This window comes from Calidris pugnax, unplaced genomic scaffold (genome assembly GCF_001431845.1).
Source record: "Calidris pugnax isolate Ruff unplaced genomic scaffold, ASM143184v1 scaffold70, whole genome shotgun sequence".
Classification (NCBI taxonomy): Eukaryota; Metazoa; Chordata; class Aves; order Charadriiformes; family Scolopacidae; genus Calidris; species Calidris pugnax.
Genome location: NW_015090862.1, coordinates 10,102,663 through 10,121,589, shown reverse-complemented (window position 1 = coordinate 10,121,589; position 18,927 = coordinate 10,102,663). Strand labels below are relative to the sequence as shown.

The 18,927-nt window shown below is 45.9% G+C and overlaps 1 protein-coding gene across 1 annotated transcript; it reads left to right on the top strand.

Annotated features, from left to right (window-relative positions):
• Nucleotides 1-1,350: 1,350 nt before the first annotated feature.
• Nucleotides 1,351-18,573, top strand: FSD2 (fibronectin type III and SPRY domain containing 2). Its single transcript, XM_014944424.1, has 12 exons — nt 1,351-2,135; nt 2,216-2,311; nt 3,194-3,427; nt 4,717-4,739; nt 5,369-5,490; nt 6,538-6,693; nt 7,591-7,725; nt 8,468-8,621; nt 8,977-9,110; nt 11,060-11,192; nt 15,364-15,540; nt 17,685-18,573. The coding sequence occupies exons 1-12, from the start codon at nt 1,392-1,394 to the stop codon at nt 17,935-17,937; spliced, it is 2,361 nt and encodes a 786-aa protein (XP_014799910.1). The 5' UTR covers nt 1,351-1,391; the 3' UTR covers nt 17,938-18,573.
• Nucleotides 18,574-18,927: the final 354 nt, after the last annotated feature.

Below are 18,927 nucleotides of genomic sequence, written 5' to 3'. Positions count from 1 at the left end.
AATATTAGCAAAATATTGATGAAATAAATTTGAAGGGATAGCAAGTACTTGAAACTCCAAAGACCATAAAAAGTAGTTGGAAAGAAAAGCTTATGTGAAAGTTTCTGCAAAAGTTGTGATAACCTTGATGTCTGACTGACCTTTTGGCTTTTTTTTTCTGCAAGAAAGGGGTTTTGAAGCTTTCATATGCTTCAAAATGAGCTAGGACTAGATGCAACAATAGGTTCATTAATATTCAGCTGAAATCTTTCTGTGAACCCTTTTGATTGCAGTAGTAAACTGCTGAGAAAATTGAGGTGAGTAGTTTTGTAGCCCTGATGTTGTTCGTGCTGGTGGGCAGCGGAGGGCTGTGGGACGTTGCAGCCCTGGCAGAGCACTGTGTCTGTACCGGCATTATTTCTCGTGCTGTTGTTAATACAGGCTGGTTGGAAAGAATGGGCTTGGGTAGTCAGCATTAAGATTGCCCTTGCACCTTTCATGTTGTCCCACACGCACCTGCTCTATCATGCAGCTTTGCATTTCACATCCACAGGCTCTTTTCACACCTCCCACGTTGGACAGAAAGGACAAAGCGTGCAAGGTCCAGGTCAGAGCAGACATCTCTCAGTTCAGGGGTCAATGACCTGCCTTGCTTCCTAGTTGCTGTATGCTTTATCATAGGAATCATCATTGATCTTTACTTCTGAGCTTCATTTACGTTAAAATATGTATTTTCATAGTATCTGGGAGCACCCAAAGGGCAGTATTTTTCCCTGTTTTGTAGAAAGAACCTGAGACCTGGACTGAGAATAACGTTAAAAAAAACCAACCTCAATTTTCAGTGTCAAGAATGGCAACTTGAAAAATCCAGAACAGGATTTTTCAGAGCATTTACGAGTGTGTTACATGGAATCAGTGGTCACAAGTGAGGGCATCCTACAGTGTGTCTGACTGACAGGACAGTTCAGAAAGAGCGCTTGACAGCAGCTGAAGGGTGAGCAGACTTCAAACCAGGCCATCTCCAATTGCACAGAACAGCACTAAGTGCGCCCGAAGCACAGTCAGTGTTCAGCTGAGGACAGGACTACTCCATGGTTTGGAAATCAGACATCAGGGCCACAGATGGAGCCACTCAGAAAACATAGGATGCACACCAGAGACAGCTCTCTGCTGTGCTTTGCATGGAGGCCAGAAAAAACAAGCTTCTCATGGCTTCAATTCACTTCACTCCCTGCTTTGGTCTTTCCCCTGCCTACCTCCAGGACTTGAGCTGTCCTCAGCCAAATCTGTTCCATCTATGTATTTTTAAGCAAGAAAAACTCATGCGTGCTATCTAAGTATGTAGCTAAGGATCTTTCTTATAATTTACAGGTTTCAGTCTTGTCATCTCCAAAGCCTCACTGAGGATACCAATGTCATCCAGATCTGGCAGCGCAAGAGACAATGAAACTAGGGACCAGTCTCATGGTCGTTCAGCTTCCCCACCAGTCCCAGAGCTTAGTGAGACTGAGACCGGAGGCTTGATATTTTATCACATGGATCTTTATGGATCAAAGGAGAGGTTTGATATCTTTCCTGAAGAGCCATCTGGTCAAGGAGACAGATCTCTGGGGGATACCAGAAGAGAATCTACATTGAGTAGCGAAAAAGTTCAGCGCTCACAAGAAGCTGGATATGACTTGGAAAAGGAGGTTGCAGAGTTGGCTAAGATGTATGGACTTGATGAAGACAGAGAAAAAGAGCTTGAGCTTCTTGGAGGACATCTGGAAATGGCTGAGAGCAGACGGCCACGTGCTCGCACAGAAAAAGCAGGATCACAAGTCTCCATATATAATGCATCAAAAAGCAGCTCTCCAGTGAAAGATCAAAGTCAAAGCACAAAGCAACGGGGACTTCCTGGTGAAGCTTCTCAAGATGAAGATCAGAGCAAAGGCAGAGCCGAGGATGAGGCTGAGAGCCACACATGGTCCAGAGAGGGGCTTAGCAGTGGCAGCATATTGGATGAGTGGGGCAGTCAGGCTGCCAGTGAAGAGGAAGAAGGGGCAGATGTTTTTTGCTCTACCTGCAAGATCCCAATCCGAGCTTTTGACAAACTGTTTGGTGAGCACAAGGATCACGAGGTGTCTCAGCTCCCCAGTGCTGTGGAAAGTGAAAAGGTAAGAGTAATACCAGTGCACTGCAGCGCCTCAAAAACAGTGTTCAGAGATACTAAGAATCACACTGGGTGTTTTGGTAGGAGGAGATCCATAAAAATATGTGCAAGTTGGAAGAGCAGATTGCTCAGATGGAAAACTTTGCCAGTCACTTGGAAGAAATCTTCATCACTGTAGAGGTAAGGCATTTTTTCTTGGGCTAACTTTGTGGTACTGGGGTTACAACAGTTTTCACAGTCATAGTGTTCAGTTGTTAATGAGGTAATTATGGTAACTGAGCACAGAGTTATCTTGGGGTTTACCTAGACTAAAGTACTTGGGAAAATTCATCCTAATTAGTGTTTTAAGTGGGCTAGTAAAACCACATTAAGCATTTGAACAGACACTTGCATGCAGAAATAAAGTGACCCCCGCTCAAGTTATCTTAGTTTTAGATGGCCGAGGACCTGTGATCTAACTAGCGTTAGAGCTTCAAACTGAAGCAGTAACTCAAGGCACAGACTGGCTTTTCTCTGCTACGTGTGGCACAGGAGGGTGTTGGTGCCTGAGCAGTGGGCAGCTGCTGGCAATAAAGCCTTTCAGGGTCCTTAAATCCTCCTTCCTAATGCTTTCTCCAGCAGCGAGTGAGGATACCAGCATTAGCTGCTCAGCTCCCCTAGCGCAAATCCATGGATCCCACTGGGTTGCCATGGTTTCTGTCATGGAAGGATGTGCTTGACTGTGTTGGTGGAAACACTTGGTGAGATTATGGCTAGGATACATCTCTAGTTGTGCTCCCTGGGCTTAGGTCGGAGACAGTTGCCTTGCATCATTGTTTTTGTGATAATTTCTGATGATTTTATTATGCCTGGAACCAAATCCAACACTCTCTTTTGCCTCAGCGGGGGGTGAATGATTAGAATAAAGCCCTAAAAAATGCAAATTACTCAAATTACAGCTTCTATGTACTGGCATTGCCTCTCTGGCAAGGAGAATTTTAGGCGGACCTGAGTAAGATTTTTCTCTGACTGAGCTATGGATCAGGCCTGACAGTAAAGAACAAACCACCAAATGCCTTGCAGGAAAACTTTGGGAGGCAGGAGGAGAACTTCGAGGTGCATTACAATGATGCAGTGCAAGTACTTGCTCAGAAGTATGAAGAACAGTTGGAAGCACTGGGGGAAGAGAAGAGGCAGAAGCTGGAAGCTTTATATGGGCAGCTGGTCAGTTGCGGGGAACATCTCGACACCTGCAAGGAGCTGACAGACGCAACCCAGGAGCTTTACCTGGAAAATGACAAAGCCACTTTTATGAAGGTAAAGAGCTTTAACTGGCAAGGCCCCTTCTAAATGGTCTTTGCTGCTTGCAAGTAGTCCCCAGCTGGGAAGTCCAAGTGGCTCTATTTCTAGAGAGCATTTTGGGTGCTCGGTCCATGGTGCTGTCACTGCTCCAGGTGCTTGGCATGGTGACATTGACTTAGTGGGGCAACTTGATGGGGCCAAAATGCAGAAGCAGCAGCAGAAGTTTGTAACTTGAATGCTCATTGATTTATGAGTCTCATTGGGGTTCAGAGGGAAGGTATCTCCCTAAAAAGCTTATCTCAGGAAACTCTGGAAGCACTTAGTGTTCATTGCCTCATGCAGGCTCAGCTCTCTCACTCTATTCTGGGCTCACAGCAGGCAGGCTGATGCAACCACTTTGGAAGATGTTTCTTTTTCTTGCTCATTTTGTTGGAAAGTTCAGCTGAACAGGAGGCTCCACACTAAATACATCAGGAGCTCCTGCAAAGTGATGGATGAATCCCACTGTTGAGGAGGTGTCGAGAAGTTATTTTTCTTTAGCAAGTAGAAAAATAATTGGAAATAAAATGAGAATTTTCACTGCCGATGAGCGATTGCTGTAGTCTGAGTGTCCTGTGACTCAGGTGGGTGGGAGCATTTCTATAGCACAGCCACAGTAACTTCTGAACCGGACAGTAAACAAATCCCCTAACACCTCCAGTCTGCTCCAATGGATCAGCTTGCTGTGTCACTCCAGCCTGCCTGTTCTTCACATGAGCTGACTTTTCCTGTTTATCTGCATCTCTGGAATAACCTTATTTTCTCCTTAGCTCTTAAACAGTTTTACATCACCCCTAGGAACCATTATTCACCAAGAAGTGAATTAGCACTTGGTCATGAGCTCTCAGCTGCTTAGGTTTCTCCAGGGACGGTGTGTCTGTCTTCCAGTAACATGCACTGCTCAGATGTTACTGATCATTTCAGTAAGTTATTTTCCCCTGCTGTTGTTTCTTTTTGTTTGTGAAGGATCTGTTGGCACTTTGGACACTTGAGGAAGGATACCGTCTAGAGTCTAGATGGGTAGACAGGGGTCACTCTCTGATATTGCACATTATCTTAGTGTAAATTCAGCCAAGATCTGTCCATTTGAATGGACAGTTAGGCATGACTTTGTTCTTAGGGCTGGGTGAGAGCCAATTAGCTCACTCTAAGGGCTGCGTTTGGGACAATTCATGTAAGACAAGCCAACAGCATGATGTATCTGGCTTACTGGAAGAAGTGTATTATTCTGTCTTTAACACTCTCTCTCTCTTTTTTTTCTACAGGCAGCAGTAACCATGGTAGACAGGTAGTATCACAGTCTGGGATTTTGTGCCATATTCCTTCCTGCTAATTGCGCTTGTTACTGGAGACATTTGCATGTTCGGGACACTGTTCAGGCACATAAATGTTATCTGAGCTACTAGAGCTATTGAAATCTTTACTATTTCTGGTTCAAGCTGCAGCAGAAAAAGTTGCTCTAATAAGTTTAATGCTAAAAACCAGTTTTGAGCCAATTTTAAAAAACCCAAAGGGAGAGTTAGAGCATGAATAAATCACTGTTTTCAGCTTAGTCATAAGGAACTAATTTCAGTGACTGGAAAACAGGATTGTTAAAGATCTTGAAAGAAATGCCCTGGATACAAATCTACCTAAAACTGAGCTCCCCAAATAGATCAGTAACAGGCTTATATATGCATTAGTATAGAGGGGTAGAAAGTCAAGCTATGGGAGCTCAAAACATACTGAAAGATCTTGGAGCAGTTGAAAGAAATCAGCATGGGGAGGCTGAGCTTTGTTCCACTATGAAAACATTACTTTAAGGAAGTAGCGGTTATCTTAGAGTTTGCTGTTCTTTTCCTCTTGCCAATAGGTATCATAGAAAGGTATCTCCAACGCTATGGTACTTCCAATTAGATTTTTTTCCTACAATTACAGGCTAGAAGAATTCTTAAAGAAAGAAGTGGATTTAGAGCTTTCAACACTGCCAGAGTTTGAAGAGCGGGTCATAGATTTCTCTGAAGTTGAACAACTAATGAACTCCATTAATACTATTCCAGGTACTCTTCCTATTTGATCATTATTTCAGCCCTATTTACATTTAATTAAGGACATGTATTAGACAGAAGTCCATTAGTTTTTTTAAAGAAGAACTGCAAAGGCAGAATTATTTTCTTCCTAGTTTTCCCTCTAGAATTTTTTGGTTGCCTATCTATACAGAGATACTGGAAGTTATTTTGGGGGCAGGTTTTTTCATTTGTTTTCCATATAAAATTACCAGAACTGCAAAGTTTGGTCTTCCCTGCTTCTGCTGCATGGTTTCCTAGAAGACTCACAAAGAATCCCCCCTTCTGTTGCGGGTTCAGGCTTTGGTGATAACTTGTCTTACCTTGTGTGAACAAAGCAGAGAGGGACACCAGACTGCTTTAAACAACGCGCACCGCTTCTCTTGATAACCAGATTTCAGTGGCTAGTTCCTCTGCTATTTAGAAAATATTTTTCTTATTATCTGTAGGAAACAGAGCAAAACCCACACAAATTTCTAATAATTAAGAAAATAAAAATATGAAAGATTTAAAATCTTTTCTGGCACACCACAAATGGTCAGAAAGAACAATATGCATTTTTTTTATGCCTATACATTGTGTTTCCTTAAAGTAAACCAGCATTTTCTACTTGTTTGCTTGTGCTGCTGACCCCGTGTTGGCCAGTTTTTCCCTCATCTTTCCCCCAGAGGCTCTGCAGTCCCGGGCTGGTCCACACAGTGCAGTACCTGCCAGATGCTGCTCCTGCAGGGCTGCACTGGCTCGGGGGGAACAGCAGCCTCAGGGGCAGGGGAGGTCAAGTGTACAGACAAGGGTTAGGCTGAGGCTTATGTATGTATTTGTTTTGATTTTGACTTGAAGCAAGGCTTCATACCCCAGTGACCTGATTTTTAGGTGCAACTGTTTAGAGGGTCAGCTCCTAACTCTTCTCCCTATAGGAGAAACATGATGCTATTCAATGCCTAGGCTTTGTGCAAACACCTTTGTGAGAGGACAGAGTCTGCCTGTGAACAAGGTATCATGCTTATACCCTCAAAAACTGACCTGTTTTCCCCTCTGCAGCTCCTTGTGCCCCTGTGATCAATCCCCAGGCTCCCAATGCAGCAACTGGCACTTCACTGAGAGTTTGCTGGGGACTCTTCTCAGATGATACTGTCCAGTGCTACCAGCTGTGCTACAAACCAGTGAGCAACGAGAGGCGCAGTGATGAACAAGCAGGTGAGGAGGCCTGGACCCAAGGGGACACCTCAGCCTTCCACTGACAAAACCAGCCAGTTCTAAAGTGCCTCTGGACTTGCTGTGGCAACCCGAGCACTTTCTGTGCGCTCTCTCTGTCACCCGAACTGTCATGTCCACCACCACAGTTCCTGCTTCTGGCTTTGTCACTCTTCCCCTGCCAGGTCTGCCATGCTGCTGGCTGCAGCAGGACCTGTTGCAGGAGCAAAGACAGGATGGGGCAGCAGCTGGGATAGCAGGAGTGGGAAGGGGACAGTGGATGGAGTTGGGTCTCAACAGTAGCATTTCCTTTCCTGGAGGGCAGGTGCTGTGTGAGACATACACACACTGCATTCACCACAAAGCACAGTATTTTTAGAGAGTAGATCATCATAATATCAGCATGCCCACTGAAACCCTCCAGTCATTTTACAGTTTATATCAGTGCTAATAATAGGCAATAACTCCCCATCACCCCCCCCAAAAAGAACCACAGAACTATCCTAAAATGTCCCAGCCTGGTGACAAAACTGCCTTTGCTAATAATATTCTTGCAGAACCTCTTACTGGAAAAGCGTCCCTGTAGTGAGAACGTGCAGGGTCTTTTTAGAAAAAAATCAGTGCCAGGTGGGTGACCCTTGTTACTGGTTTTTGGTGTTTGATTTTTTTTCCTGAGTGATGTGGCTCCTTCAGAAACTGATGTGTTATCTGATTTGTGCCTCCTTAGAAGAAGGCATGGTAGAATGGCCTGACAGCTAATCAAAGGGCATGGAGCACAAGGAGCTCTCTTGGACTCAGCACACAAAACAACGCACCTCAACTCCATTACCTGAGGCAGCTTTGGGGAAGAGTGGGTAACTCTGTAAAGGCACTGTAAATGCTTTCTTGTTTTCATTTCAGAGCATATGCTACAAGTCAAAGAAACATACTGCACCATTACTAATCTGTTGCCGAATACACAGTATGAATTTTGGGTCAGTGCTTTAAATGCCTCTGGTATCAGTCCACCAAGTGAAAGAGCAGTTTATGTAACAGGTAAAAATATTTTCTTCATATGACTATGTGACCTTCATAGTGAAATTCACTGTCACCTCTGAATTTTATGCCAGTAATGCTTTCTGGGCACTTTGTTTCTCCTGATGTAAGTCTATTGACTACATGGGAATGTCTTACTTCTATTTAGAGAGCCTATCAAGCCAATTGTCCCTGTTTTAGCTGAAGAAACAGAAGCACAGAGACAAAATAATTTATTTAAATGCAAGCATGTAGAAGACCTGACAATAAGACTCAAGTCTCCTAGTTGTGCCAGGTGGATGGCAGCCCTCCTTTTATTGATCTGTAGGTATTATGTGGATTCACCTGCTGTGCCCTTTTTAACTGCAGTTCAGTCAAGCATGTTTTGTGATATCCTGACATCAGACTGAGCAAGTCAGAGATGTTCAAGCACTTGTTCCAGATGTCTTTGATATCGTAGAGCAGAGAAGAGATGCACCTTTATGACAAAGATAAAACCAATGATAGAAAACAGTTGTGTAAACAGTTTCTATGTATGTTACTTCTCTGATTAATTCTCTTGGGACCTTTATAGTCCAAATTAAGTCTTTGAACAGTACTGTTAATCGCCCTGCCTGCTGTTTGTTGCCCATTGGGGAAGCAGGTTTCTTTAACTATATAGTATTAGTAAACAACTTTGTTCCGTTTTTTAAGACTTCAAAGCATGTTTGTTGCAAACATCTTCAAGCAACAGCTTAGAATTGTTCTTTTGCTTACTTTTTAGCTCCTTCACCACCTATCATAAAGAGTAAAAAGATCCGAAGCTGTGAAAATGCAGCCTTGGTGTGCTGGGAATCCAGAGACATTAACCCTGTTGATTCCTACATGGTTGAATTGTCCAAGCTGACAGATGAAGAAAATAGCAATGTTATTACTGAGTGAGTCACTATTCCTCTGAGTCCATGACCTGCAGAGTTAAAATCTAAGGAAGGACCCATAAGCCTTTGGTGAATCCCCCTTTATAAACATTCCTCTTAGTAAAATTAATTGTATAAATGTTAATCAAAAATTACAATACAGGGTATGGAAAAAGGGCAGAAGCAAATGTAAAAATCTGCGTAGTCTGTCTCAATCTCTTGCCCCCACTACTGACAACTGTACAAGGTAAAGTGTTGTTGATGGGTTACAAGAGAAGCTGATCATGTAATTTCTTCTTTGTTGTTCAGAAAAATAGTCTCAAAGGCCTACTTTTGTTCTCTACCCTATCATTTTCCATGGATTTATTTTCTGTAGATCTATTGTTGGGATTCCTAACTGCGAAGTCCTAATTCACCTCCAGCCGACACAAAGCTATCGCATCTGCGTTAGAGCCCTAAACCTGGGAGGTTCCAGTGAAAGAAGTGAACCTGTCCTGATACACACCACAGGTACTGTACAGCTCAGAACAACTCCAGCAGCCTGCTGTAGCATCTATTATCTCAACAGAGAGATTCCTGCTGGTTTCAATGGCCTCTGGATCAGGTCCTATTCTCTTACATCTAATTACACACCTGGTGACCTTTTAGGAATGAAAAAACCCACTTTTCGTAACAATAAGTGCATTGCTTTAGCTCTGTAATTTAAAATAATTTCTGTCCAGTACATTTGATACTTGAAAGTTACTAATTTCTAAACATTTAAAAAGACAATATCAACCCAACACCCCCAGATGTTGCCGGCTTGCCAAGTACTGACACACCAATGAAGAAAGTTGTAGTGTGATTTTAGTTTACTTCAGAGATTACCTTGTAATGATGCTGCTGCTGGGAAGCATGGCTGAGACCGCCAGTCAGCACTTTCCAGAGTCATTTGGATATGCAACATCTTCCTCTGTATCTATTGGAACGTCTCCAGCTCAGCGGGGGAAGCTGTGAGGGCTGGTTCCCTTTATTCATGAGGGGAAAGGCTGTCCAGCTTTCAGCTGGAAGCTTTGCTTTTGGTAACTGACACAGCATTATCATCTCTGCTCTCAGTGTCACGCTGGGCAAGGATTAACCTTCTCCCCCAAAGGAAGCTGGAAGCCCTTTCCCCTCACAACCATCTAATCAAAACTCATTTTAATGAGTTATAGGTAGATACCTGTTTTCATTTCCACCACTGCTAAAATGATGCTGCAACTTCCTGGAGTGTCTCAAACCTCCCACGTCACTCACAGATGCATTCACACCATACCTGTGTCTCTTCTGACCTTACCTTCTGCGAGAGGTTTGCAAATTGTGCTTATTTGGCAAGCTGACCTCACACCCATTAATCTGTGAAAGGCTACGTTTCAGTAAGAAGCCTGTCTGCTCCACATCAGTGACAGCACAGAAATGGTCGTTCTTACATCCCTGGAGAGGGAGGCTGCCATTGTGTTCCCATTGTTTGTGTGTATCTCAACTACTTAAATCAAACTCAGTATTTGAAACTGCCAAGTCTGCTTGCACAGCGTGTGTTTGTTTTCAGCAGCACATGCCTGTAATTGCCCTGTCATTGTTTGTATTGTATTTGCATTGAAGTAACTCGCGGTTTGATTATAATGATTTCATCTGGGATTAACACGGAGAGATTCATCTTCTCTGAGTCTACATTATGCAAGCAGCTGGTGCAAATTGATCTGTCAGCTGCAAGCGCTCACCTCCAAGGCTGGCAATGACCTTTGCTTCTTACCTACCCGGGTGGGTACACAAACACCAACCACAAACAGCAGCTGTGACGCAGGTGGCTGCTCATCAAAGCACAGGGCACCAGACCTGCTCAGTGACATCTCCCACGGGAGACAGGCAGAAGTGCTCTTATCCCGGGCTGGTTTAGCTGACTTACCTCTCTGGGGGCTGATCTGAAGAGGAGATGCTGAGGCATGAGGGATGCTGCACGTGGCACCTTTGTAGAGGTTCCTTCTCTTCAAACTGTGCCTGGTGTTTATGTGGAAGAGTGAGGCTGTGGAGAGGCCTTTAAGGCCACCTTGTCCTTTCAGTGATTTGAAATAGGTCACTTCAGTTCTGAGGAAGATGACTTGAAACTGGACAGGCCATTTCAGGGAGGACCCCTCATCTTTGCGTAGCTACTTCCCGCAATGCCAGCAGCCTCGAGCTCCAGCTGGGTTCAAATCCTGGTTAAAGCCCCTTTTCTGCTTTTTCACAAGGCTGTAACTAAACAGTGTTAAGCTGTAAAACACCCACTTGTTTGAAAAAATCCAGACAGACAACCTTGTCCTCTCAGTGTCGGCCACAGATTCCTTCCAGAGCACTGGTTAATCTTTTTGAGGAGCCAAACAACATTTCACCACACCCTTGCTGCAAACCCTAGTGCCATAAGAAGATCTGGAGTTATCCTCAGGTGTTCTTCTCTCTTGCAGGCACCTACTTCTGCCTTAACGAGGACACGGCCCACCCTTTACTGGCGATTCTAGATGATGGATTTACAATTGCATGTGATCAACTGGAAAACCCGGAGTGTGATCTGCCCGTCTATGATAACAGCTTTACAAGGTATACTAAGGAATTTCAGTTGCAATTAATGCATGTGGTTTGTGGGTGCTTCACCCATGATGCACCCCGACCTTGAATTTAAATTCACTAAAAAGGTTTACTGGTGTGGCAGCTCTCCCCACCTTCAAGCCCTGTCAGCTGCAAGCGCTCACCTCCAAGGCTGGCAATGACCTTTGCTTCTTACCTACCCGGGTGGGTACACAAACACCAACCACAAACAGCAGCTGTGACGCAGGTGGCTGCTCATCAAAGCACAGGGCACCAGACCTGCTCAGTGACATCTCCCACGGGAGACAGGCAGAAGTGCTCTTATCCCGGGCTGGTTTAGCTGACTTACCTCTCTGGGGGCTGATCTGAAGAGGAGATGCTGAGGCATGAGGGATGCTGCACGTGGCACCTTTGTAGAGGTTCCTTCTCTTCAAACTGTGCCTGGTGTTTATGTGGAAGAGTGAGGCTGTGGAGAGGCCTTTAAGGCCACCTTGTCCTTTCAGTGATTTGAAATAGGTCACTTCAGTTCTGAGGAAGATGACTTGAAACTGGACAGGCCATTTCAGGGAGGACCCCTCATCTTTGCGTAGCTACTTCCCGCAATGCCAGCAGCCTCGAGCTCCAGCTGGGTTCAAATCCTGGTTAAAGCCCCTTTTCTGCTTTTTCACAAGGCTGTAACTAAACAGTGTTAAGCTGTAAAACACCCACTTGTTTGAAAAAATCCAGACAGACAACCTTGTCCTCTCAGTGTCGGCCACAGATTCCTTCCAGAGCACTGGTTAATCTTTTTGAGGAGCCAAACAACATTTCACCACACCCTTGCTGCAAACCCTAGTGCCATAAGAAGATCTGGAGTTATCCTCAGGTGTTCTTCTCTCTTGCAGGCACCTACTTCTGCCTTAACGAGGACACGGCCCACCCTTTACTGGCGATTCTAGATGATGGATTTACAATTGCATGTGATCAACTGGAAAACCCGGAGTGTGATCTGCCCGTCTATGATAACAGCTTTACAAGGTATACTAAGGAATTTCAGTTGCAATTAATGCATGTGGTTTGTGGGTGCTTCACCCATGATGCACCCCGACCTTGAATTTAAATTCACTAAAAAGGTTTACTGGTGTGGCAGCTCTCCCCACCTTCAAGCCAGGCACCAAGTAAAACTTGCAGACACGTTTTTTGCATAAGTGACTATGATTGTCTGCAGTCTTAGAAAACTGCAAACATCTTCGTCGATCCTTTTAAAATACGGATTACTCATCTTTTAGAAAATCAGATTTATTGTAAGGTATTTCAAGCTGGGCTTCTAAGGTAACTATTCAGTTTGAAATGGTACACTTTCCCCATAGCTTTTTGGAGAGTAAAACACCGTCTCCATTTCTCCAGGCCCCATAGTTTCACTGAGGTTATTGTTCCTGAGCACCATTACTGAGCTCCCTGTGCCCTGTTGCTCTTTTCTGAGAATTTCTAGGGTGACTAGTACATACACATCTACAACACCTCCCTTTGCGTGATCTGTGCACTGACTTCTATTAAATTCCAAAACTTTCTTCCCATTAAATTCTCTACAGAGACCCAAAACCCCAGAAAAATGTCACAAGAAAATAAAAAATCAAACCCCATATACTCTTAATACAGCACTACTTGGATTTAAAAATAAAAGGCATAATTATTAGATTCTATTTAATTACAGCGATCCAGCACTTGCACGCTTCTAAGAGTTGAGGAGCTGCTCCTCTGCTGGGTGTTGCTCCCTCTCTCCTGCCCCTTCCTCCCCAAGCTGCTGAGGTTATGGAGCTTTGCACATGAGGTGCAGGAGGCCCTGTCCATCCCTCCTCGGTCTGGCTTTCACACATGGAGGTTTGGGGGCTGTTTTTATACAGCTCTGCCCAATGGAAACCACCAAACATTCATCTTACGTAAAACTTGTTCACTACAGCAAGTACTACAGAATGGGCAAAACAACCCTTTGGGGCTTTGGGCACCTGACTCTCCCCTTTGAAAAAGGCCTGTGTAGTTCAAAGCACAGTTGGTCTCTTTGGCTGTTTGTTTTTTTAAACAGATGCCAGGAAGTGTCTGATGGGACTTTCAGCAGCTCTCATTGATTTTGTGAGTTTAATCTCTCTCTCTCTAGCTGCTCTTTGGAATTTAAGCGTCACTTGGAATTTAATGCAAGTTCATAAAGAGGATTACAGATGCAGCCAGCCACAAATGTGCTTACATGCTGGGCACTTTGAGCTAAATTTGAACAGGTATTTAAGTGACAAATGAAATGCTAAGGAAAGGAGAGTGATCTGAATACTTACCTCTTACTGAAAGATATAGTTGATACTATTTGGGTCCACAGATTTTACTTTCAAAAGAGAATTAGACCTTTTGCCATTGAAATGAGAGACTTAGTTTGCCAAAATGCATGTTTCCAGTCAGAACCACAGAAACAACATATAACCAGGACAGGCATCTGCAGACACAGAATAATACAAGCCCACAACTTAATCCCTCCATGGAAATGGAGCAACGTTACCAGAGGGCTCAGTAGAAAAGAGCCAGGAGATAGAAGATTCTCTTCATTAAAGTCATCATGATAAGCCTAAATGGGATTTCATCCCACTTCCACAGGGTGCTTTTATGTTTCACATAAACAGCCAGAGCTGGCACTCATCTCATTCTGAACTCCGAGGCTGAGTTTTTGATGCTGCTGTGAACTCTCAGAAGCCTCTTTCATGCCAAGATACTGGGGCGGGGAGGAGGGAAGAAAAAGCTCCCAAGCTGAAATGACTAACACTCATCCTACAAGGAAATTACATCGTGAACTTTTCTTTCTGAAGTTTGTGTGATCTCCAAAGGACTAATGTGTTTCCTAACCACAGCAGCTCCCACGGGCTGACTCAGGTTTGCCTTGGTGGCTTTACAACTCTCATTCCTATGGTAATATTTTGCTCACAGATGCTTACCCATCCATTTTTGCATCATTCCTTTTCCTTCTCGAGCTGTAGCAGGACAGCTTCTTGGAGTCCAGATTTCGGCAGCCTTTAAGCTATTTCCAGGCCAACTACATGCTCTTGTAATGAAGTGCACGCTCACTGTAAGCAATTGCTGCAGCAGTGGCACTGAGCACAGTTGTCCTGTCCCAGGATAACACACCATATGCCCTCTGAATGCTGAGGGCAGCTCTTTCTCACCACTACCTGGAGGTAGACGAGCCCAGGGCATCTTCCAGCAGCATCCTTTGCCTCTGTAATTTACAACTTTAGAGGACCCTACCAGAGAAACAAACAGGTTGTGTGTCACTCCCCATCCAAAACTGAAGGTGTGTTTTGAAACCTGCTATCCCCTGCGATGCAGCAATGACAGCTAATACATCCTGTGCTTTTCCTGAGGAAAAGCTGGGCTGTAGTCTTACAGGATTCATGTTGCCCTCTTAAACTCAGGGTGTTTCAAAAGCATTTGACATGGGCTATTTTGCCCATCTTTCTTGCTTCAGAACCTGTGTTTTTGGAGACTTACATCTTCAAAGCGCCCAGGTTTTTGACTCTGAGACTGCCTGTAAATCAAGCTGAAGGGTCTCTCTGTGGGACATTGTCTGCCTCCTGCACATCTTTGTAAAGAGCCATCTTCTACACACTTCCTATCATAAAGGCTAGAAACCACAGGCTACTGCTAAAAGCTTTCACGGCCCAGGTACCTAAGCAGATTCCAAGCTCTCCTACCGTGTCCAATTCTTGCTGGTCTCTCCAAAGACAGCATAAGCAGGTCTCCTCTTCTTCAACTGCCCCAGGACTTTCATGCTGTTACACTGCTCCATTCCTGATGCTGAGTGACACATAAACCCCTGGGCTGATGGGAAGAAAACACAAAATCTGTAGCCTCTTTTCCTGTGCTATACTGGAGTTCACCAGACCACCTTCTTTTGTAAAAAGTATTAACTTTCCCAGAAAACCCAGGCAGCACAGAATGCTGCTCTCCCTGTTCCTTAAAGTGCCCAGGACTCATTTATACAAAGCACAGGTAAAAACAGGGTAGGTGTCACAGAGAAACCTGCAGGTTTCTCTTGTGAGAGAGAGCCAGTGAAAGTGGCTTTTGTTTATTGATCTGTAATGTCCAGGTACATTACACACCTAAACATTTTAAACAGCATTGCAGAGCCCCCACCAAAGCACATATTCCTGTCTGTCTCCCACAGGTGTATTGGGATCCTGGGCAGTCTGATCCCGTTTCCCGGAAAGCATTACTGGGAGGTGGAAGTTGAGGAAGATACAGAGTACAGAATTGGTGTGGCTTTTGAAAACACTCCAAGACATGGTTATCTGGGGGCAAACAACTCATCCTGGTGCATGAGACATATCATCACACCATCAAGGTAAGGGCTGTGGAGGCTACAGGTCTCCTACAGGAACACCTCCTGCATGGACACCTGCCTGCAGAGCAGCAGAGAGCTCCTGCTGGCAGGGGCAGCCAGAGATTTTATATCAAAACCCAAACCAACCACTTAACCAAGTACCTGTGGCACTCCACCGTTGGCACTGTGAACAAGTGTTAGAAGCTGGAACCTTTAACCAAATCCTACTGCTTAATGACATTCTCACATTGAAATAGGCAGTCCCAGGAATAAATCTGAATAAAATCTGCGCTACAGAAGTTAGCTGTAAAAGCCTTGTTTTAGATCACCAAAATGCCAGTCAGAAGTCAGAGAGTAATAGATCCGTAGCTGAACCTTCTGGCTCTCCCCAGACACATGTATGTTACCATCATTGCCTTTGACTCCCATGTGTGATTCAGGCACCCAGTGAAGCATCCAGGAGCAAGAAAACAAGTCATCCCCCACCTCCCCAGCATCCCTGGGTATTCCCTGCTGCCTGTCTGAACGGCTCCCCAAAGCCTGCCAGAGTTGCCAGGGTCCTGCTGGGTGCCCTTGGTGCCTGGTCACCACCCGAGTGTCCCCTCATCAGCAAACAGTCAGGGTGGCAGAGCAGGGGCCCAGATCTGCCTGTCCTCAGCCCGCTGGCACACAGGGAGGGGTTCTAGGTGCAGCTCAGTTGGCTGGAGCAGTCTCCTCCCCAGCAGCTGGCCCACTGCAGAGTCATGGTCTTCAGCAGCGCTGGGATTCACCTCCCACACAGCAAGGAACTCTGCTTAATGGGGGAGACCAAAGCTGCTAAAGCTAATGACTCTCCCATGCACTGCAGGCAGGCTAATTTGATTTGCTTGCTACGCTGAGCTAAGAGGTGCATTGAGGTTTGTTCTCATTCTTCTGGAGCAACGAGCACGGACTTCAGAGAGAAAAGGGAGCTGGGCCATCGCTCAGTTTGAGTCACTGTCATACCCATTTCTGCAGGGAAATTGTCTCAGGTTTGAGTGGTGTGGGTGGAGGAGGTGGTTAGTGAAGAAGCTGGCCCTTACGAAATGCCAGATAACTCACTTCAGCTGAATAAATCTTCTCATTTATGCTCAGAAAGGCACATGTTCCCATAAAAGTCTCATTTTTGGTTGCAATGTGCCACAGTAGGGAGAGCTGTTTGAGTAACTGTTGAAGGACCTCAGCGCTACTTGAATGGTGACTACACAGGGAAGAAGTGAGCTACCCTCAAAGCTGCTTACCTACAAGGCACCTCCCTGGCCTCCAATAATTCACAGTCCCACAATCAAAATTAAAAGATGTCACCCTCTAGTAAACAAGCATGAAGACTGGAACTTCCCCATCAACACCGCTCTGGCTGAGCAGGGAGGTCTTGTAGGAAAAGCTGCCAGAAACATCATTTGGGAGTGGGGTCTGAAAAACGATGTCCAATAGTCTGGAGGCTGCCTAGGGCAGTGATGCGGGCAGCCTCTGCCCAGGGGGCTGCACTCCCCGGCTGCTGCTGCTGCGGTGGGTGTGAGTAGTTCCCTGACTCTGGCAGGGAAGAGGGCTCAGTACCACAGCCCCTCAGGGAGCAAGTGGGCAGCGTGGCAGGGCCTGGAAGGACAGGGCTGAGTCATCTCACCAGCTCCCTCCTCGGCAGCGCCTACAGCTACCTGGGGGCAAGGCTGCGGGGGTGGCAAGTGTTGCCCTGAGGCAAGCCTGCTGGCCTCACAGAGCACACACAGGCCCTTCCTGGAGGAAGTGACAACTTGCCACCCTTCAGTGGCAAGGGTGCACCCTTCGATTTAGAGGACACCCACATTGCCCCTTGAGACACGGAAAAAAATGGCCAAGTCCCACATTGCGCTCCGACCTTGTCCATATCTGGAGGCCACCACTCATCCACCCACAGCCAGGCTGGGATACGAGACAAGAGCTGTCACACGGGTTGGACAGGCAGGTCTGAGCACAGGGCACGCCACCGCTCGGCAAACACGGCCACTGCTCGGCAAAGCGGATGGGGCTGGGGCAGCAGACACAGGGCACACAGGAGGGACAGGACTGTGAAGCAGGAACATACCCTGGAACCCACCCCCGAGCACAAGGAGCTCCCCTTAGGGAGCAGCCAGTGTGCCCTTGGGTTTTTGTCTGTTTCTCACCTACAGGCACAAGTACGAATTCCTGCACAGTGGGATGACACCAGACATCAGGATTACTGTCCCCCCAAGAAGGATTGGCATCCTGCTGGACTATGAGAACTGCAGACTGTCACTTTTCAATGCAGATATTGCCCAGCACCTTTACACATTCAACTCACACTTCCAGCAGTACGTCCACCCCTGCTTTGCTCTGGAAACACCTGGCATCCTACGGATACATTCTGGAATTGCGATACCCCCGTGGACTGCCCTCCCGTAGCCTGCATTCTGCAGCTGCACATCTACACATCCCCTGCACCGAGAGATGTCCTCTTTCAGCATCAGCTGCTCCATCACACTCCCTGTGAACCAGTGCTCTCCCCAGAGAGAGCAAAGCAACCCTCACCCCAACCAGCTCCCAGGCCCCAGCCCCTACGGCAGTTTCTGTCCTCTGAGGCAGGATCTTAGCACCAAACCGTTACGGTCACAAGATCCATCAGCATCCCAGAAATTCTCCAGTCAGAACCGGATACCATCCTTCCCAGAGGGGACAGTCACCAAGCAGCAGTGGCAGCTGGATCGCTGGTTCCCCCAGTATCCATCTGATGCCTAGGGAACCTGCCTAGGGAACACAGCAATCATTAATTCAACTCTAGTGTCTGCCGAAGAGCTAAAAATTCAAAGAAAATTAAAAATAGCAAAAGGCGTATCACTGCTAGACAGGGCTGAAAACACTCCAGCCATGCTGCTGATCTCACAATCAAGCATTCTTGTCGCTATGTGAAATCTGTGACACAAGATAATCAAGTACACCTCCCTCGAGTGTGAGCTGTTAGCGCCTACCGTACACAGCCAGGGGTCTGAAATACCCAAGCATGCACTGCAGTCTCAAATATTAAAAGCCATTTTTACAGAATGCCCATGCTTCTAGTTCATTCATCAAGGGAAAAAACAAAAACCAAACCGAGGCCTTTTGCAGTGCCTGATTGCCCCTCTTGAGAAATCTGCATCGTTTTTAGCTTGTTCTTTTTGGCCACACTCACCTCAACGGGTGCATCCTCCACACGCAGACCTGTTCTCCCCTCAGCACTGGCCCTCTCACCCCTGACACTGTACCCTTGAACCCTGAGGTGCCCAGTTGGGGCTGGAAGTACCCCAGCCCAGCACTGGGCTGAAACGTCCTTGTTTAGGCTTAATTCTCAGACACCAGGCTATCAGACCAGCACTGCCGGTCGATCAGGCTTGTCTAGCTTTAAACAGCCTCATTTGT